Source organism: Mastigoproctus giganteus, chromosome 4 (genome assembly GCF_048544385.1).
Source record: "Mastigoproctus giganteus isolate SK-2022 chromosome 4, ASM4854438v1, whole genome shotgun sequence".
NCBI classification, from domain to species: Eukaryota; Metazoa; Arthropoda; class Arachnida; order Uropygi; family Thelyphonidae; genus Mastigoproctus; species Mastigoproctus giganteus.
This window is the reverse complement of record NC_143578.1, coordinates 170,213,883-170,236,148: the sequence shown is the minus strand read 5'-3', so window position 1 is coordinate 170,236,148 and position 22,266 is coordinate 170,213,883. Positions and strand designations below refer to the sequence as shown.

The window sequence follows — 22,266 nt, the reverse complement described above, 5'->3', positions numbered from 1 at the left end:
AATTCCCGCTCTCTCTTTCAAAACAGTCCGAACACGTGCCGCCACCAGTCAACATCCATTTACTGTCCAACTTCAAACTCACAGAACCAACTTTTCATCTTTGTTTATTCATTCAACTGCTGTTTTCTGGAACAACCTTCCTTCATACGTATTTCCTGAAAATTACAGTCTACAGAAGTTCAAGGCCAATGTCAACAAATATCTTCTTTCGTCTTCTCAACCTCCAACCCAAGCACGGTACTAAGTACTATAGGTTCTAACACCTCTCGTGTTTGCGGTTTATATATATAAAAAAAATAAAAAAAAAAAAACACAAAGAATTGGAAAAGATGGAACAGCTGTAATCTGTTTGGATAGAAAATCAAACAAAGAACAAGTCTGCTTACGACAGAAGCAAAAGCACTAGCAATATTTTATTACGTAATTACGTAATAAAATATAAGTAAGTATTTTAAAACATATAAAATATACGTAAGTATTTTATTACGATTATTTATTGTGTTTGGTAATGTTTTGGTTACAAATGTGTGTTTAATCTTGAGTGGTCGGCACATAACCTTATTTTTCCTATAGGGCCTGTTATTTATATTGCACGATTTTGCATTGCATGAGGGTTTCTAGGAACACAACTATTGTGCTATACGAGGACTGACTGTATTTATAATTTATATAATAGTATGACAGTTTACATAATTTTACACATGAAAGTTGTGCATGACTTATTTGTACACTTGCATTTCACTTCTTCATTCTACATAGTTCTAAATTTTGAGAAATTTAGAATTTTCATTAGTCAGCAATTAATTTCCTCACTCACTTACCAATGTCCTAAAAATGTGGTAGCTATTGAAAACAGAAAATTAAATTAACAGAGATTAAGTTATGGGATAAATTTTATTCCGTTTATATAATGTTTAAGAACAGTTAGTAAGGGCCCAGAATAGGTAATTTCTTTGAGAGCAGGTGGGAAATAGAGATTAACTAAGGCTGGTGAGCAGCAGTGGTTGTTAAACCTCAGGAGGTTTGGCAAGTAATGGCCAAGTGCAACTGGCAGGTGTCTGAAATGATTACTTATATATATATTAGATAAGTGTATACAAATAATTGATTATTTTGGAAAACCTTTCAGCGATATTCATTAAAATGCAATTTTGGTACAATGAAATGATTCATGCTGAGAAGTTCAGTGTAACAGGATTATGTAGCAGTCTGAAAAACCCTTGTTAAAACTGGAAAATCAAAAGAAATGGTTGACTTGGGGTAAGAGTCATCAACATTGGACAGTTGAACAGCAGAAAAACATACTGTGGATGAATCAAAATTTGCAATTTGTGGATCCAAGAGTAGAGTTTATGTGAGATGATCAAATACAGAAAAAATGGTGCATACTGTTTAGTGCATACAGTCAAGCACGGTGGTGGTGGTTCCATCATGATCTGGGTATGCTTCTGTTTTTCTCAAGTGGGTGAGATCATCAGAATTGAAAGAATTTTAAGAAAAGAAGGCTATAAAAACATCCTTGAACATAATGATATGTTCTCTGAACTTTGACTTTGTGGAAGAAATTTTATACTACAACAAGACAATGATCTGAAGCACAGCTCTAAGCTGTGCAGGGACTTTCTGGCAACTAAACAACAGGAGGGTGTATTGCAAATTATGGCATGGCCACCTCAATTGTCTAACTTAAACCCAACAGAGATTTTATGGGATCATCTAGACCAAGACCATCAAGTCTATGAAGACTGCCCATCTTCACAAAATTTATGGAGAAACTTACAGATCGCCCAGAATAATGTTAGTCAAGATACTATTATAAAATTAATCGCCAGAATGCCATGTCTGTGTAAGGCAGTGATAAAATCTTGTGGAGGATATTTTGATAAAAACTCAATATAGTTGTTAATATTAATCATTTTATTATTTTTTTGCTATAACTTTTTTAAAACTTCCTAAAAAATATTAAAATACTTTGTAGAGTGTAAAAACTTTTGTCACACGTGGGACAATTCTCTTTTTCTCTTCAATTTTCTCTTACTTTTTGAATGGTTTGCTGTTGGATTAGTTTGTTTTCTGGAGCATAGGGACCTAATGCATCTGCCTTGGTCACCTTCCCCTGAGGTTATTAATCAAAACTGTTTAAACTGATTGCTTGATAATTGCAATCTTTCCAATTCTCTCGTATCAAACAATTATTATTACTTTTCTTTTGCAATGAACACTTACTTTAATTCCAGCAGCTGTACTTAATAGCTGTAAAGCTGATTCCTCAGATCTATACTTCTTTGGTAGAGCTACTCGGAAATGCTTTAGAATTCCTTCAAAGTCTAAGGCTAATAATTCTTTTTTGGACATCTGAAATAAAATAAAATAAAATTTGGATCAAAGGCATTAATTACTTAGTTTTATTTCTTATTGATTTATAACTTATAATTGATTCATTCAGTTGCTATTATAGTATCCTCCAACTATGGCAGAGACTTGCATATTGTCGTCCTAGTAATAAGCAACACTTCTCTAAAATGAGAAGTATAATGTTACTTACTTTACTTCATTTGTGAAAAATGAAACAGATATCATCATTCCTTATATCTCCTGCTGCCAAATTCTCTGGATTTGTGATGGAAAATTTCGGTTTTGACTTAATTTGATTCCTTCTCCATCTCACTGTTGTAATTAAGAGTTGGTACCATAAAGTGATAGTAGTAGCAGAGTTTGTCTTTTTACAAAAAACAGTAAAGCTGCATTAAAATCGAAATTTTAAAAAAATTCTGGTTTTATTTGTAAACTTCATTATTAACAAGTACTCCTTGATAAATACCTAAGAATAGTTTGCTATAATTGTTTAGTTATCCATTAAAAAAAAAAGTAAACTTCATTCTGCAAATTTTCATTTCCAATGCAACGTATATGATAAGGCCCAGGGATGAGTCCTCCTGTCAATTTAGAACATAATAAAAAAATGTTTATACTCCGACACAACCACCAGGTCACTGGAGTTCACAATAAATTGTCAATACAAACTTTAATCGTGTTTAGCAGTTATGGGCTTGAATCCCAGTCCACTCAAAGAGTGCGTGCTATGGCACTCTTGCTAATGATCACTCAGCTACGTCAGGCAATTAATAGAAGAACTTATAAAGTCTATTAAAATTTAATATAATTAAAGATTTATTTTCATAGAAAGTAAGTGTTTTCAACTTCCAACTCGCATTGGTGATAGAGGGTAATAACATGAGCCAACACACTATCCTCTCGTCAATAAATTAGTAAAAGCCGCCTTTCTTGTAAATCACAATTGCAAAAGACCAATGAGAGTCAATACATACTGAATGTCAAAACAGGCTGACACATTAAAACTTCACTATAAGATGTTTTATACTGTTGTTGAGATGATTTGAGTGCTGATACAATCCAATGAAGGGTTACACCTTCAAATATTTAATACTCTCATAGTAGCAGAAGGTGCATGACTTTATGAATACATTTGGTAAATTGCAGACATAGTTTAGTAGCCAGCTGACTTTCTTATGTGAATTCATAAAACCAAATCGTGTTTCCTTATAGCAGTTGAAAGCCTGCAAGCACCAAAGAGAATTTGTAGATATTAACTTGCTTAACTGGGTTATTGGTAACTTACACTGAGTGATCACTGAATTATGACCACCTACCTAATACTTCGTAGGTCCTCCTTTTGCCCTCAGTACAGCAGCTATCTGAAGTGGCATTGATTCAACAAGATGTTGGAAGCTTTCGGGAGGTATGGCCAACCAAACTGTGTGTAATGCAGCTAGCATTGCAAGTATGGAGGTGATTGGTGTATCCAGATGCCAGATATGCCTTTCCATAGTGTCCCACAAGTGCTCTATGGGATTGATATCAGGGGAGTTCAGAGGCCAATCAATATGCTGGAAGTCAGAACTGTCTTTCGCAAACCATTCCTGCACATCAAGTGCCCAATGGCTCGGCGCATTGTCATCTTGGAAGACACCACTGCCATTCGGGAAAAAGTGTAACATAGTGGGGATGTACACAGTCAGCAAGCAGTTGACAATAGCGGAGACCAGTGATATGTTGTTCCACATGCACCAGGGGTCCAAGTTCCTGCCAGTGAAACATGTCCCCCACACCATACAACTGCCTCCACCGGCCAGCACTTTTGATACCATGCATGATGGATGAAGGGCCTCGTGTTGTTGACACCAACGACCATCCACAGTGTGGAGTAAATAACATGACTCATCTGACCAAAACACAGTCTTCCAGTCTTCTAACGTCCAACTTGCATGCTCTTTGCACCAGGCGAGTCTTTTACACCGATGAACTATGGTTAGGAGAGGAAGCCGTAGGGGTCGTCTGCTGGTATAGCCCATATGTGCAATGCATGGTCATGTCAGATATTGTTCCGGGTTGGCCCATGTTGTATTGAGTAGTCAATTCTTGAACATTGCTGTGCCTGTTCGCCCATACGAGTTGTCGGACACGGCGTTCACCTCTAACATCAACCTTTCGCTGACTTTTGCAGTTTTGCTGCTGGGTTGTTTGACCATTCTGATGCCAGTCCTAGCACACTTTAACAATGGTGGCTCTCAAACACCCCACCAGTTCAGCCATTTGGGAAATTGAGGCACCAGCTTGTTGAGCTCCCACAATCTGTCCTTTATCAAAGTCCGATAAATCCTTTTATCCATCACTTGGGTAAAAGGATTTATCGGATTCATCCCTTGGAATTTTACTACCTACTGAACCATCGACACCTTATCTATGCTATGTAGGTCGACTAACTGCACACTCTCGTACTTCACGTGGTCAACTGGTCCATTCAGTTTTCACAGGGTTGGTCATAATTCAGTGATCACTCAGTGTAAGTTATATATTATTTAACTTTAACTTAAATATAGCTGCATTTGGAGAACAAATTCATTATCCAGTAATGCTACTTGGAGATCAAGTTTTCTGAACCAGACTGAAATAATCAATTTCCCACACACACACACAAACAAACAAACAAACAAACACACAAAGTTTTCAGTACTTCTTAATATCACTAAAGGTAAAAAAAAAAAAAAAAGAAAAAAAATATATTTTATAGATCAGTTCTGTCAATTTCAATGTTAGAACCTACCAGATGCTATTACAAAAGAAGAATTATTGTACAGTAGTCTGGTTAGGATTGACAAATGCACAAGGAAGTATGAAATATACTTCCTTGCGCATTTGTTAATTATAAGACTGAATAACGGTTTCAAATATCTGCAAATGGAATATTTTATAACAAGTTATCCCAAATCATTCTTGGCATTTCAATAATTTCTCATAGCAATGCTGGGGGGAAAAAAATTAACTTAAATCTCTTTCTGGTGCAGTTTTGGAAATGCTCTTGGCAACTAAGACTGAATAACGGTTTCACCGGTATAAACAAAACCTTGACTCAACATTTCTGAAGATGTGCAACGTGTGCTACAATATCTTTCTTGAAGCAATCATAATCAGTATACATCTAACAGACAATCCAAACAGAAATCCACAAAAAGAAAAATGCTAGGTAAGTTAAAGTTTATAAAGCATACTGTACCGGTAACAATCCTACAGCTATATTTTAATGTAAAATTTTTATTTTGTCAGTGAAATTTAACTTCTAGTATGGGCATTCTAGTGTGAGCTTAAAAAACCCTCCTGCTTTACCAAAAAATCTCTCTTCTTGGAAGAACTCCAGCTTTTCAAGAGAGAAACTTTCAAGAATGTTAATATGACAGATTAATATCCAGATACCACTCTCCAGTGACACCTGGTCACATCCTACCCAAGCATCATGTGTTATACAATTATAAATATGCTTGTAGTCTTTAAGGAGACAGCAGTATGATTGTGAATGCAAGATGCCACAATTGATGGAGTTAACAGACTTCCAGTATGGAATGATAATAGGGTGCCACATAACAACCAGTCTGAATATGACATTTCAATGGCACTGAAGATCCGTAGGAAGATATCCCAATGATTGATGATGAGATCTGCAAATGGAAGCATACTTGTGCTGAAATCATTACAAAATGACCCTGAAAACCTCCAAAGCCAACAGAATGCAACAGGAGAGCTCTGCAAAGAATTGTTGATGCTGTCAGAGCACACAAACAGGCACTCAAAAAGGGTCCAGATGATAAACAGCCTTAACACAAAGAAAAAAAAAAAGCTAGACCCCTGGCATATTTTAATTGAAATGTCCTGTATGTGCCTACCGTCTTTACTATTTACACTTATTTGTCTTATGAAACAACTTGCCTCCCAGTAGATGGTTTTTCATGAAATTTTATATTTAGTTCTTTCAGAAAGACTTGTCTAGCAATCTTAAATTTCATTAGAATTGGACAAATATTTGTATGGAAAAAATAAATTCACAGATTAAGCGCATTTTTAATGCAGTATTGTTAGCTTTAGATAGTTCATGCATGATTTGAGCATATTGTTACATAAAACGCATTGTAAGATGTAAAATCTTACAAATATATTATTTTATAGAAAAGTGAGATTTATTTAAAGTAAAACTTATAATATGGCAATATGGGGGAACGAACCTTACAAGCCAAGGGATTAAATTAGACAACGGCTATACAAGGGGAGCGGTAAGTGAAAAGCTATTAGCAACCTGGGTAAACTCGACTCCCAGCTCACACAGGCAAACCAGAACAATAGAAACTAGTAGCAACGGCTATTAGTAGAAGGTGTCAACTCTGGAAAACAATGGCGCAGTGGACCATATGCTGTCAGGACATTTCTTTAAAAACTGATCCTTGTGGTACTTCCTCCTCTTGGCTGAAAGAACGATTGGCTAAAAAGTTTTTAATAAAAATGGAGAGATGGCCTCTAAGACCAAGGCTATGCAAATCTTTTAAGATGCCAAATCTCCAAGTTGTGTCATACGCTTTCTCCATGTCAAAGAATACAGACACCAAATGTTCACTTTTAGGAAAGCATCCCGGATGGATGTTTCCAGTCTAATGAGATGGTCCAGAGTGGACCGGTTCCTTCAGAAGCAGCACAGGATGTTGGAGAGAAGGTCATTTGATTCTAAATACCATATTAAATGAAAATTAACCATTCTCTCCAGGATTTTGCACAGTCAGAGCAATAGGATGATAATTAGTAGTGACTTTTGGATCCTTTCCTGGCTTAGCAAAGGCAAGAATGATTGCCTTGCGCCAGGAATCCGGAAACTGCCCTTCAATAAAAAGATTCTGTTATATAGGAGCAGATAATCCATAGATTTTGGTGAAAGATGCTTAATCATTTCATAATGGATGCCATCTGGTCCAAAAGCACTTGCTTTGGAAAGAATAAGAGCTCTTTTCAGTTCCTCTTTAGTGAATGACTCGTGATAGATGCTCTTAGACTTAAAATTAAGTGCCTGTTTTTCGATTTTATGTTTCAGGACCAGGAACTATGGGGAATACGAAGATGTTGCAGAGATGTTAGAGAATGTTTCCCCAAGAGAATTGGCTATTGCAGTTGGATCTGCAATAGTGCATCCATTATAATCTAGGATTGAAGGGTGGGATGTATATTTTCCCTTCATTTTCCAGATTTTATCCCAGACCAACTTAGTACTAGTGGACTGAGTAATTGATGAAGTAAAACGGATCCACGATTCTTTTTGACTCTGACGGCGGATATCGGCGGAATATCCCCCATGATTTGTTTTGAGCCTTTTTTGCTGCTGTGCATTGTGAATTCCACCAGGGTTTGGGAAATGGTGGAAACCAGGCAGATGTTTTTGGAACAGCATTTGCAGCTGCTTGGACAATAATTTCTGTGATGTACGTTACTGCATCATTGATAGGCTCCTGACTGACGATACTGAGGTCAAAATTTGCCTGATGTTGGAAGGCAGTCCAGTCAGCCTGATCAATCTTCCACCGTGGTAACCTGAAAGGAAAACATGGTCTCCCACTGTGTAACAAGGTTATCACGGAAGTGATCATGGAAGTGATCATGGAAGTGATCACTTCCGTATGGGTTCTCCTCCACTTCCCAAGTGAGTGAAGGGAGTAGAGAAGGGGAGCAGATAGAGAGATTAATGGCAGAAAAAGTACGGGTAGACATGTGGAAGAAGGTGTTTGTTCCAGTTGTTTGGTTTTTAGGAGCATTAGCAACTAAGGCCATATTGTTCCGGGGATATGCGGTGGTCATTCCCTGACTTTCCGCATCCTCCATATTTGGTGGCTCACAGGCTCGAACCCCGGTCTAATCAAGAAGCATGTGCTACGCACTGCTGCTCCTGCCCACCTGGCTACGGAGGCGCCATTTGTTCCAGTATTTAGAAGGAAAGGTCATTGTAATTTAGCATAAGCTCTATGACTCGTCCCCTTCCATTGATGTTAGCACTACCCCACAGGGTGTTATGTCCATTAAAATCCCCGAGAAGTAAGAAAGGGGGAGGCAACTGCGATAAAAGATCATCAAGGTCTTCCTGGGAGATGTCAGTCCCAGGTGGCAAATAAATAGAGCACAAGGTTAATAAAAATCCCACTGTAAGGCGAATTGCAACAGCCTCTATGCTGTTTGTAACTAGCAAGGGCTGAACTGGGGTCTGGTTGCCCACAAGGATAGCCACTCCTCCATGAGAAGGACCATCCGCAATTCTATCCTTTCGAAAAATTGTGATGTTATGCATGGTGGGATCATCATTTGCCTTTAGATAAGTCTCCTGCAAGCAAAAGCAAACTGGCTCATGCTTTTGCAGAAAACTGGCCTTGATGTCATCAGTATTTCGCCGGAATCCACGATAATTCCCTTGTAGGAATTTAGCCATTATTTTGGCTTGGTGGGCCATCAGGTGGCTTCCAAGGTGCTGAGGGCTTACTTTTGTCAGTCTTGAATTTATCTTTTTTGGGGAAGAATGGACGCTGTCCCGAGTCCATTTCTTCCTCCGCAAAGAGTTCCAAGACTGATTCATCCAGTACCTCCTTATTCTCTACATCCATTGTTTCTGTTATCACGGGTGATTCTTCTGAACTTTTTGGCTTTTCTTTACCACTTGGTTTTGGTAGTGGTGGAGCATTAGGAGGTACGGATATAGGAGTGGCAGCTGATTGTTTTTTTGGTGGGCTTTTGTGAACTCAATAAATAGTGTGAAATCGGAGTGAATGGCTCTCTTGATGGTATAGTCATCTCAGTTTGTGTCCTGATAGTGCACTTAGCAGAAACCTTCTGGGCATATGAAGGTTTCCCACTATTTATTGGTTGGATACGTTTTCTGGCCTCTGGGTAGGAGATATTCAGCTCTGTTTTCAGTTTTTGGATTTCTCTTTCATCCTTCCATCGCTGGCATGCTCTAGAGTAGGCTGCGTGCTCTCCTTGGCAATTGACACAGATCAGTTTTGGAGCTGAACATTCCTTGCTCTCGTGGTCTTTAACACCACATCAAGCACAGGCAGGGTTACCACGACAAGATGTTTGTGAGTGGCCATATTTTTGGCATCTAAAACACCACAGTGGGTTTGGGATATAAATCCTTGCTGGGCAGTTTAGATAGCCTGCCTTGATGGAACTTGGAGGCCGTGGGGTGTTAAACGTGAGGATAAGAATTCGGGTATGGACGAGATTCCCATCCTTCCGTATCGATATTCTCTTGACAGCTGTCGCTCCTTGGTCTTTTAATTCAGAGCAGATCTCTTCTTCAGAAACATGAAGAAGGTCCCACTCTGATATAACACCTCGTGAAGAATTCAGAGTTTTGTGGGGGGTTACGGTGATAGGTATTCCCCCTATGGATGTAGAGTTCAAGATTTTTACAGCTTGTTTTGTGCTGGAAGCTTCAACCAAAAGGTTGCCAGAACGCAGTCGTTTAACGGATTTTGGTGAACCTGCCAACCCTTCTACTCCTTTCTGGATAAAGAAGGGTGACATCTTTCCAATTGACTGCTCTCTGGTGAAATGGATAATGAGGAAAAGCAATGTCACTGATGGTGGTGGTGGTGTATCCTCAGTCCTGGCTCTTTTTGCAGCGGCATTTTCTGCGTCATCGTCTCGATTAGGTAGGGGCCTTGTTGGGGCCCCAGAAGAATTTGAATTTATAATACTCATAGGAGTAAAATAAAAATTTCCGATGCCCTAAGTACCTCACCACGGAGCCCTACGACTGGATGTCCACTCGTGAACTAGCACGTACTGCGTACATGAATGGGACGCCAAGGACCAAAGGGAGGGAGACTTATTGGAACGCAGTTGACCCTAGCAGTAAGAACCACCCGACGATTGATCCCAGTCGGGCCGGTCCAGGCCCACCCATCTTGTTGAATTCCACGGGTCGCGGCGCATGGCTGCACACACACCGGATTCCAACGATGTAACCCTGGAACCAAGGTATGGGCGTTAGATCCCAGTGATGCTAATATGGAAGCTCAGCAGCATCACTGGGAGGTCCTCTCACCAGGTACAGGTGCCCACGTCGAGAGTTTTAAATTCTATACAGTGGGACCAAGTAATGATATCACCAGCAGCAAATTCTAAGTGCATTCAAGGAAGTAATCACGGAAGCTACTAGGCTTTTCATACCAACTAAAAAATACTGTTCAAGGTTTAGGCCTAAATAGATGGAAGATGAACTAATGAGACTTGTGGCAGAGAAGAAAAATGCATGGGATGCATATAAATTATCAGAAGACGATGCCTATGGTAGATATAAGATAGTCTGTAATCAAGTCATAAAAGAGGTTAGGCAAGCGAAGGCAGATTATTAGAAATCTTTGGTAAAGGATGGAAAGAAAAACGGCAAAGACTTCTTTATATATGTAAACTCTAGAAGGCAGGGGATGAATTAGATTATTATTATTATCCATAAAGTGCAAGGAAGCCTGGAGGTTTTGCTGCACCAGCCAAAAAAAAAAAACGAAAAAAAAAAAAAAAATTGTGAGAGAGAGAGAGAGAGAGAGAGAGAGAGAGAGAGAGAACAGAGTCAGAAGGGAGTCACTAATGTTTGTTTGTTATTTGGTTTTTAGGAGCATTAGCAACTAACGCCATATTGCTCTGAGGATATGCGGTGGTCATTCCCTGACCTTTCCGCATCCTCCGTATTTGGTGGTCATGGGCTCGAACCCCGGTCTAATCAAGAAGCATGTGCTGCTCCTGCCCACCTGGCTACGGAGGTGCCAAATCACTAAGGAAGAGAAGAATGATGATATCAAGCAGCTCAGGATCCTAGGTATGTCAAGTCCATACTCACCAGATGTGAGCCCCTGGGGTCACTTGACATTGACCGATCAATTGTTGATGAACCTGCTGAGGGAGCTGACAAACTGAATGAGTATTTTGCATCTATATTCACACATGAGGAAGTCTGTAGGGATGTTGTTGTTTGGGTTTTGAGATGCTAAGAAAAACAGCAAGGATTTCTTTACTTTTATAAACTCTAAAAGGAAGGGGATGAATCTGATTGACCCACTTGACATCAATGGTTCAACTGTTGATGATCCTGCTCAGATAGCAAAGAAACTGAATGAGTATTTTGCATCTACATTCACACATGAGGAATTATTAAGATTTGAAAATGGCAGAAGGTTATCGAATTGTAGCAGGGTACTAATGATTTTGTAATAACTGAGAGCAAATTGGAGGAGAAATTGTTGAAGTTAAATATAAGAAAAGCACCTGGGGTGGATGGGATCTATCCAGTTATATTAAAGGAGGCGGCAAAGCAACTAAGCAAACCCTTAGCCATAATTATGAGAGCATCAATTGTTGGACTCAGGGGAGGTTCTCACGGACTGGAGATGTGCAAATGTATCACCAATTCACAAAGGGGGATCGAAGGGTGACACGAGTAATTACAGACCAGTTAGTTTAACTTCTGTTCCGGGTAAAATAATGGAGTCACTGGTTAAAGATGCATTACAGGATCATCTAGACAAGACTGCAGCACCAATTCAGATACAGCATGGGTTTGTTAAGGGAAAGTCTTGTCTGACAAATTTGATTGGTTATTATGATGTGGTTACAAAGGAACTGGATGCAAAAAATAATTTTGATATCATATATATGGATTTCAGGAAAGCTTTTGACACTGTTGCGCATGGAAGACTACTGTACAAATTGGAGCAGAATGGTATTAAGGGTAAAAGTAAAGTGCAGCCATTATCAACCCACTGCAGGGTGCAAGCCTCCTCAACAATTCATGCTGAGGGAAATGGACCATAATCTGCCACGCTGGTCCAGTGCGGGTTGGCAGATCGACCGTATTCAGCAGTCAGGGGCTTGAACCCCGGTCCACTCAAAGAGCGTGTGCTACTGCACTCCCGCTCCTGCCCACTCGGCTACGGAGGCTGCTACAATGGATAAAAGGATGGTTGAGTGGGAGAAGACAGAGGGTGGTAATCAATGGGTGCTGCTCTTCGTGGATTAATGTTATTAGTGGAGTCCCACAGGGTTCGGTGTTGGGTCCACTGTTGTTTTCTATATTTATCAATGATATTGATGAAGGTATGTCAGGCTTAGTGTCGAAGTTTGCAGATGATACAAAGGTTGGCAGAGTTGCTAATGACAGTAATGGTAGTGTGCTACTGCAACAGGATCTAGATAATTTGGGCAGATGGGCTAAGAAGTGGCAACTGAAGTTTAACCTTGACAAATGAAAAGTACTGCATATGGGTAGAAGTAACCCGAGAGAAAAGTACCAACTGGGTGGTACTACACTTAAGGTGGTAGAAAATGAAAAAGACCTGGGAGTAATTGTGCAGTCAGATATGAAATTTTCTGAGCAATGTAGACAGGCTGCCAGGGCAGGTCATGGGGTTTTGTAAATGATATACAGGCATACCTCGAATAACGAATAGGATGCGTACCACGAAATTACTTCGTTAAGCGAAACTTCGTTTTCAGAGGTAAAAATACTGGCCAGAATAGGGATACGTTCCTACGTAAAGAAAATGAAAAGCTTTTTTTTTCGAACAAAGAAAAGTTTTATTAAATAAACGGTCAACTTACATACAAAGTGAAATCACATTTTAAAATATGAGTCTAAAGTTGATTGTTTATGCTTTTTTCCTCTTTCATTTAACAATTGCCTATACGGAGTTATTGCATTTAACACTGATCGCTTAACAATAACACTTCTTCCTAAATCAGGATCATTTTCACTAAAAAAATTCATTTAAGCACCTTTTTAAATCTTTGGTTGTTAACACTTTTTCGGCAGGAACTTCTTTAACTTCGTCTTCATTATCTTTGTCTTTGTTGCTAACAAGGTTTTCTAAATCTTCCACTGAAAGACCATCATCTTCTGCATTCAATAAATTCCTAACATCCTCTTCATCGACATTTTCGAAACCTATTGATTGAGCCATCTGGATAACTTCATTTCTAATTTCTTGGATGTTATTTTCTTCTTCTAGTACAACTTCTGGTCATATTTTGCGGCAAACTCCATTTAAGCATTTCTTAGTGACTTCTTTCCAAGAACTATCAATGTTTTCAATTGCGATTTTAATGGTGTAGTTTTTCCAAAAAGTTTTAACTGTCATTTCCTCTTTATCCTCTAGTTCAGTTAAACTGCTTAATGTTCGACGCAGATAATAAGCTTTAAATGATGCTATTACTCCCTGATCCAATGGTTGAATCAGGGAAGTTGTGTTTGCTAGAAGAAACACAACTTTGACAGGAATGCATGTGTCCAACGTGTTAAGATCAGTAGGATGTCCCAGAGCATTGTCTAACAACAAAAGAGCTTTTTCTTCAAAGTTATTTTTTTTTTGACAATACCGTTTTACTTCAGGACAAAAGTGGTTAACAAACCAATCAGTAAATAACTCCTTGGTAACCCACGCTTTTCTATTTGCTTTCCATATTACAGGTAAATTCATTTTTATGTTACCTTTTAACGCCCTCAGATTTTCTGAATGGTAAACTAATAACAATTTTAATTTATAATCGCCAGAGGCATTTGATCCAAAGGGTAACGTTAAACGGTCTTTGGCTGCTTTGAACCCAGCAACTGATTTTTCTTCAATAGAAATGAAGCTTTTTGTTGGTAGCCGTTTCCAGAACAAACCGCTTTCGTCAACATTGAACACCAAATTTGGAAAATTTTCACGTTCAATTATTTCCTTTAGTTTTTCTGGAAACTTATTTGCAGCTTCTCCTGTTAATTTTACACTATGAATCCTGGCCCGTTTTTTAAATTTCTCAAAGCAACCACGAGAAGCCCCAAAGGTTTCCGTAATTTCTTCAGTTTGTTTAGATTTCATGTGATTAAACTGGAATATTTTTTATGTTAAATGGGGCTTGAAATTGCCGACTTCGTTATATCGAAGCTTCGTTATCAGAGGTAACGTTAACCGAGGTATGCCTGTATAGGAATTTTTCTAGCAGGGAAAAGGAGGTGATTGTCCCTCTGTATAAGGCAATGGTCAGACTACACCTTGAGTACTGCGTACAGGTCTGGAGGCCTCATTTTAAGAAGAATGTCAATTTGCTTGAGCATGTACAGAGAAGGGCAACAAGATTGGTGTGATCCTCTTACCAACAGAGGCTTAAGTTCTGCAAATTGCAGTTGCTGGAGACTAGGCACCTGCGTGGTGATCTGATTGAGGTGTATAAGGCCTCGAATGGGTTGAGCACGCTGAATTCTGATGGGATCCTTCCACTTGTTCTGATTACGAACCTAAGGGGGCATGAATTCAAGAAAAAATAAATAAATAAAAAATTCAAGAAAGAAAAGAAAAGAAAAAATTTAAGAAAAGACAGATGTAGAATAGATGTGCGGAAATTTGCCTTTAGCCAGCAGGTGGTTAATTGCCGGAACAAATTTCAATCTGTCGTTGTGGAAGTTGATAGGTTGAATAAATTTAAGGAGGAACTGGACAGGCATTTGGAGAGAATGGTGTGATTTTTTTTTTTTTTGGCTGATGCTGCATAAGCTTATACACTTGCTTTCTTGCATCACATGCCACTACTACTACGACTACAAGTAATTACAGACCTGTTGTTGTTATTTTTGCCACAAGGGCTGCTTAGGCCATATTGCACCTATCAGTGGCATAAAAGTTGTCAATGGTGACTGTTATGGAAACAGTCAGAGAAGATCATATAATTTTATTTGTTTAAGAAAGCAGAATAACTCTATGGGATTAGCATAGTTGCCTATGATATGAGAGAGTTTTAAAGGTTCTTTTAGATTTGGAAGGAAGGTGAATGAGCGTTGCCGAGCATGTTTGTACAGAGTGCATTCAACAAATTTGTGCTTCGTTGTGAGCAGAGAGTTGCAGTGAAAACACTGTGGAGGATCATTTCCTGTGAGGAGAAATAATTGAGTAAACTGACAGTGACTGATTCGTGCTCTGGCTAAGATTACTTCTTCCTTTCTGTTGGCACAGAAACTAGAGGTCCATAACTGTGGTTCTGGTTTTATTTGCAATAACTTATTATCCGTTTGAGCTTGGCACAGAAGTGTCCATTGTTCCTTACATATCCTTCGTATCACAGATCTGTAATCAACATATGGAATGCAAAAACTTGAAGATACTGGGTTAGATGGATGTTTTGCAGCATAGCCTGCACATTTGTTTCCTGGTATCCCAGTGTGGCCTAGGATCCAGCAGAAGATGACTACTTGCTGGCATTCATCTTACTTCTTATGGTTCTTTATTAAAGGATTGGTTGGTGAGGAGGTGTTTTGTAAGGCTACTAGTGTACTCTGCGAGTCTGTATATGTATTATACTTTTTTTTGATGGAGAATATTTTCTAGGGCAAGCTTGATGGCGAATAACTGAGCTGTATAACTGCTGCATTCAGTAGGCAGAGAAACAGAGATAGTGTTAAAAGAGAAACTGCTGCAGCACCTACTCCACTATCAGACTTTTATCCATCTATATATATTTTCGTGAAATGTGGATAATTTTGTGTGTGTGAGCAGTATGAAGTTGTCACATGTTGATATTTGCAAGGGAATCTTTTCTCCAGTTTAGGAAGTAATTGTCACAGGATGGATTAATACAGGACCATGGGGGGGGGAACTGAAGTGTTTGGATCATGGAGGACTTTTTCGAGGTGTACATTCCAACTTTCTGATAGTGCCTGCAATCTGATACCAGTAGGTTGAACTGCTCTGGGTTTATTTCTGTAGAACATTTTAAACTGTGGATCACTAAGTATTGGCCAAATGGGATGGGTAGGCATGCTTTGAATTTTAGCAGCATAAGTCAGAATTAACACCTTTCTTCTGAGACAGAGTGGAATTTCATGGGCTTCAGTGTAGAGACTTTGTACTGGCGATGCTCTATAAGCACCTGTGGCAATCCTGAGGGCAGAATGTTGAATAGGAGCAAGCCGTACCAGCACACTCTCCCTAGCAGAGTCATACACTGGGGCCCCATAATCAAGACAAGACCTAATTAGAGTTCTATACAGGAGAAGTAAGGTGTAGCGGTCTGCACCCCATGTTGTAGAAGAAAGAACTCCGAGAATGTTCATTTTTTTTCTGGAAGGTTATCTGGAGATATTTGATATGTTCTAAAAAATTAGTTTACTATCAAAAATTAGACCGAGGAGGCGAATGCTACTCATAACTGAGATTGGATGATTTGTCAGGTGTAACTCTGGGTCAGGATGCATCTCTCGTTTGTTACAAAAGTGAATGACACTAGATTTTTGATGAGATAGTCGGTAACCATTGTGTCATCCATAGTTCAATATTGTTTAGTGAGATTTGTCGTTGCCTTTCAATAGAGTTCATATTCAGTGAACTGCAGGAAAGAGTCAGATCATTGGCATAGAGGTATGAGTTCACAGGGTTGGGAATATATTTGGTAATATGATTTATTCTCAATGCAAATAAAGTAGCACTGAGAATTGAGCCCTGTGGGACTCCTTCCTCTTGTATATAGATTTGCGAGAAGACTTGCTGATAACAAACTTGAAAAGATCTATACTGAAGGAAGTTTTGTAAGTAGTATGGCAAGTGGCTTCTCAGGCCAAGGGGATGAAAATCTTTCAAGATACCAAAACGCCAGGTGGTGTCAAAGGCCTTCTTTATGTCAAGGCAGACTATAACAAGATGTTCATTTTGGATAAATGCATTCCTGATATTTGTTTCAGCTTTGACCATGAGATCCAGGAATGACTGGTTTTTTCTGAAACCAAATTGGTTATCAGAGATTAGATGTTTTGAATTCAGATACTATTAATCGGCAGTGTATAATTTTTTCTAAAGTTTTACTCAAGCAACTGGTAAGAGAAATAGGTCTGTAGTTATGAGGGATAGAATGACCTTTCCTGGTTTGGGAATTGCCAGTACACAGGAATGATGCCAGCGAGTGGGGAATGAATGTTCAATAAATATACAGTTGTAAAAGGTCAGCAGCAAGGATAATGATTTATTATTTAAGTGTTGAAGCATTATATAATACACTCCGTCAGGACCAGCAGCACTATTCTTTGAGGTATATATAATTTCTTGAAGTTCAATCATAGTAAGTATCTGATTGTATGTTAGAGAAGTGGTAGTTTTGAAGTTAAATTTTGATTTTTCGGCTGAAGCTTTGATCTTCTGAAATGATGGATTGTATGAGGTTGAGGGAGAATATGGACACTAGGGCATTTGAAGGCAATTGGGAGAATATGGACACTAGGGCATTTGCAATCTCTACAGGAGTAGAGAGCTCCTGTCCATTCCAGTTGAAAATTGGCAAAGATAATGGAGGAAATTTGCCATTTAGTTGCCTTACTTTTTTCCATATTATTCTTACATAAGCATTTTTATTGATTGAAGTTGTAAATCAGATCCAAGAGTTTCTTTTAGCTTTCTTTCTGATGTGTCGGGCCTTGGCTCTGAGTTTCTTATAATTTATAAGATTATTGGTGGTAGGATATTTGCAGAATATATTCCACACTCGATATTTTCCCTTTTTTGCATTCTTATAATCCTCATTCCACCAAGAGTTTATGGGATTACAGATGTCTGACTGTGAATGTGGGATGGCAATAGATGCAGCTGCTAGAATTTGTTTGGCAATATGATCAGTGACTGTGTCAATTGGGAAAGATTTGATGATCTGCTTATCAAATGAAACACGAGAGGTGTACTTGGCTCAATCTACCTTGAAAAATTTCCATTTTATGTGGATTTTTGCAGTTGAAGAGTGTGATGTTTGAATTTTACAGATTAATGGATAGTGGTCACTGTTTAGTGGATCGTCAAGAGCTGTCCTCTCAATACTAGGAAAGACGATCGGAGAGCAGATAGACAAATCTATTGCAGACACTGCTCCTGTTGAGAGATGGATGTAAGCGTGAACCACAGAGGTGTATTGCTAAAAAAAAAATAGTACCGGAACTCTCGTTCTCCAGAAGACTATATGATAATACCACATCGACTGTACAGTAACTGAATCAGACTTCAGACTCATGGTTCATAGAACAACCAGTTCTAGTGTTCATACTCATGGCGAATCAAAATGCAGCATTCAAACGCATCACAGTATATCTCGTTGGTTGGATCTCTTTATCTAATACATTGTACTTTAGTAAGAAATGTTCAAGTTTCATTGCAAAATTTATATTTTTGTTTTTAAATAAATTTTTAAATAAATCTATTAATTTTGAAGATTACTCTTAATATATATTTTCCGTAGCAATGGGTAAAATAGATATTTCTCCCTCCCCTTTGATTATGCCATTGTTTCATAATATTAGGTGTAAAATTTAATGATTTTCTATTATGACATTTAGAAAAAAGTACCAAAACGTTCCGGTGCATTCTGGCTCAAATACACCACTGATGAACTAGTATTTAGGATGGTTAAGTTTTGTCTGTCAATGAGCATTTCAATGAGTTTTCCTCATCCACCTGCATTAGGAGAACCCCACAATGGATGGTGTCCATTGAAGTTGCCCAATTAACAGAAAGGGGTTGGCAAATGCAGGATAAGATCTTCAAGTTCGTGAATAGTACAAGGATGATTGGGTGGTAGACAGATCGAAACAAGTCAGAGTGATGCCAATTGCTATTTGGGTAGCAACGGCTTCTATAGAGGTTTTAAAGAAATGCATCTGCAAGGGACTCGCAAATCTATGCGAATGGCTACTCCACCACGAGCATTATTTGCAACAGGCCTATCTTGCCTGAAAAGAGTATAATTTTTTATCACGGGAGATACCTGAGGTGTCAGATATGTCTCCTGTAAGCAGATGCCTACTGGATTATACTGCTTAATTAGGTTGTATATGTCATCAATATTGCTCCTAAAGCTTCTACAGTGCCATTGGACAACATTCATTGTTTCAATTTAGACAAAGGAACTAAATCTGACTGCTTTTTGGAAGTCTGTTTGATACGGTCAGTTTTAATCTTATCTATTTTTGAGAAAACAGGTCTTGTGTCTATTTCATCCTGTGGATGAATCTTCAAAATGGTTTCGGTATCACCATGACTGAAATTTCATTAGTATCCATGAGGGAGTAGTCAAATGTCTGTTTTTGATTAGAATCTGCGGTCTCTGCTTGGGCAGATCTTACAGGATCTGCATCGGCAGTAGGTGGTATCGTGACTGATGTGTTGTTAGCTCTGATTGAAATCTGTTACTTTGAAGGTTGTGGTTCAGAGCTGAGCAGGGAATGAGCCCATTCCAAAATAGAGATATTTGGAGAAATGATATATCAGTCTGGACTGATACTGAATGAAAAATTTTAGAGGCTTCAGCATACATGCGTCTAGGTGTCATTAGTTGTATTTGCTTTCTTGCTTCTGGGAATGAAACTTCCTTTTCTATTTTATATTTCTGGATTTTTTTTCTTATATTTCCATCGTTCACAATTTTTAGAAAAGGCTGGATGGATGGTTGCCTTTACAATTAGGGCAGACCAGAGCCTGGGCATTACAGTCAGCCTGGGAATGATCTTTTGTACCACAGTTAGGACATACAGGGTCGCCTCGACAGACTGTTTGTGAGTGTCCGAATTTCTGACACTTGTAACATCTTATTGGGTTCGGAATATATGGGTGAATGTGACAATGCAAATACCCTGCTTTTACTGATGAAGATAAATTGGGTGAGCTGAATGTCAAAATTATGCTGCGAGTTGGAAGGAGTTCGCTATCTTTTTTCATCATAATTCGTTTTGCCTGTGTGACTTTCTGATCCTGAACAATTTCTTCTTCTGAGGCATTCATTAGGTCCCATTCAGAAATAACATCTTTAAATGAATTAAGTGTGGCATGTGAGGACACTTTAACCGGAACTCCACCAAATGAGGTGAGTTTGAGCAGAGACTCAAGAGTGTTTGGAGTTAGTGGTTTCAACAAGCAGGTCGCCAGATTTCAGTCGTAGTACCATTTTCAGGGAGCCAGCTACTCTCTCAAGACGTTTTTGAATGAAAAATGGTGATGGATTACCTAAGGACTGGTTAGTTAGCGAATGCAGAATGAGAAAACATGGGTTTTCCATTCGGGGAGCATCCGTCCTCAGTCTCATTGGATTGGATGAATCATTATCGGGTATGTGCAAATCCAATGGATTTGCAGTCGTAATCAGTGGATAATTGTCACAGTCCATGTTTTGCTCTTTTTGACCCTGAGGGTTGGTTTTACTACCCAGGTTTCCGGGCCCCACCATGGGGAGGCAGGAGCAGTGCCACAAGGTGATCAAGCAGCTAAGTTAGTTAGTTAGTATTATTAAAAATAGAAACAGAAAGGTAATTTTCCTTTCTGGGCCTTTGCCTACTTCTTGTAGCACAAAAGAGCTACACTAATTAATAAAGTAAGAAAACGGTTGTTGAAACAAAATATAATCTATCACTTGAAGGCTCTTTGGAGATAATGCTTTGAGGAACACACAGAAATTGCTTGGCCGCAGAAAGCTTGGCACCTGGGGTCATAGACCTGTTACTTTAACTTCTATTCCAGGGAAAATAATGGAGTCACTTGTTAAAGAAGCAATGCAGGATCATCTAGACCAGTTCAGACACAGCATGGGTTTGTTAAGGGGAAGTCTTGTCTGACAAATTCGATTGGATATTATTGTGGTCACAAAGGAACAGGATGCAAAAAAATAATTTTGATATCACATACTTGGATTTTAGGAAAGCTTTTGATACTGTTGCACAGGGAAGACTACTATACAAATTGGAGCAGTGTGGCATTAAGGGCAAGTTGCTACAATGGATAAAATAATGGTTGAGTGAGAGATGACAGAGAGTAGTAATCAATGGACACTGCTCTTCGTGGACAAATGTTAGTGGAGTTCTCCAGGGTTTGGTGCTGAGCCAATTGTTGTTTTGTATATTTATCAATGATGAAGGTATATCAGGTTTAATGTCCAAGCTTGCAGATGATACAAAGGTTGGCAGAGTTGTTAACGACAGTATTCTAATCCAACTGGATCTAGATAAGTTGGGAAAACGGGCTGAGAAGTGGCAACTGAAGCTTAACATTGACAAATGCAAAGTACTGCATATGGGTAGCGATAACCGAAGAGAAACGTACCAACTCTGTGGTACTATACTCAGGAAAGTGGAAAGTGAAAAAGACCTAGGGGTAATTGTGCAGTCAAATATGAAGTTCGCTGAGCAGTGCAGATGGGCTGCCAGGGCAGTTCATGGAGTCTTGTCCATGATATATAGGAATTTTGCTAGCAGGGACAGGGAGGTGCAATGGTCATGCCACACCCACAGTACTGTGTATAGGTCTGGAGGCCTCATTTTAGGAAGGATGTAGAGTTGCTAGAATGAGTACAAAGAAGGGCAACAAGACTGGTGAGGGGAACAAAGGGGTACTCTTACCAAGAAAGGGTTAAGTTCTGCAAATTGCAGCACCTGAAGAGAAGCCATCTGCAAGGTGATCTGATTCAGGTGTCTAAGGCCTTGAATGGGTTGAGCAAGCTGAATGCTGATGGGATTCTTCCTCTTGCTCAGATTAAGAACCTGGGGGGGGGCACAGATTCAAATTGAGGAAAGACAGCTGTACAATAGATATGCGGAAATCTGCCTTCAGCCAGTGTGTAGTTGATTGGTGGAACAGACTTCCATCTTTTTCTGTGGAAGTTGATAGCCTAAATAAATTTAAATTTGAGCTGGACAGGCATTTGGAACAAATGGAGGGGTGAAATGGAATTTTTTTTGTTTTTTGGCTGATGCTGCATAAAGATTGCTTTCTTGCATTGTATACCTCTACTAATGCTAATTGCTACAATGGATAAAAGAAAGGTTGAGTGGGAGAAGATAGAGAGTGGTAATCAATGGACACTGCTCTTCATGGACTAATGTCATTAGTGGAGTCCCCA

At 39.0% G+C, this 22,266-nt stretch overlaps 1 protein-coding gene across 2 annotated transcripts in view; it reads right to left on the bottom strand.

Moving 5' to 3' along the window:
* Positions 1–22,266, bottom strand: part of LOC150087197 (rab GTPase-activating protein 1-like) — a 435,279-nt gene that overhangs the window by 92,139 nt on the left and 320,874 nt on the right. For both annotated transcript variants that reach the window (XM_090373009.1, XM_090373010.1), the window contains exon 19: positions 2,227–2,355. In XM_090373009.1, coding sequence (XP_090229135.1) covers positions 2,227–2,355 — 129 coding nt within the window. The remainder of the gene's footprint in view (positions 1–2,226; positions 2,356–22,266) is intronic.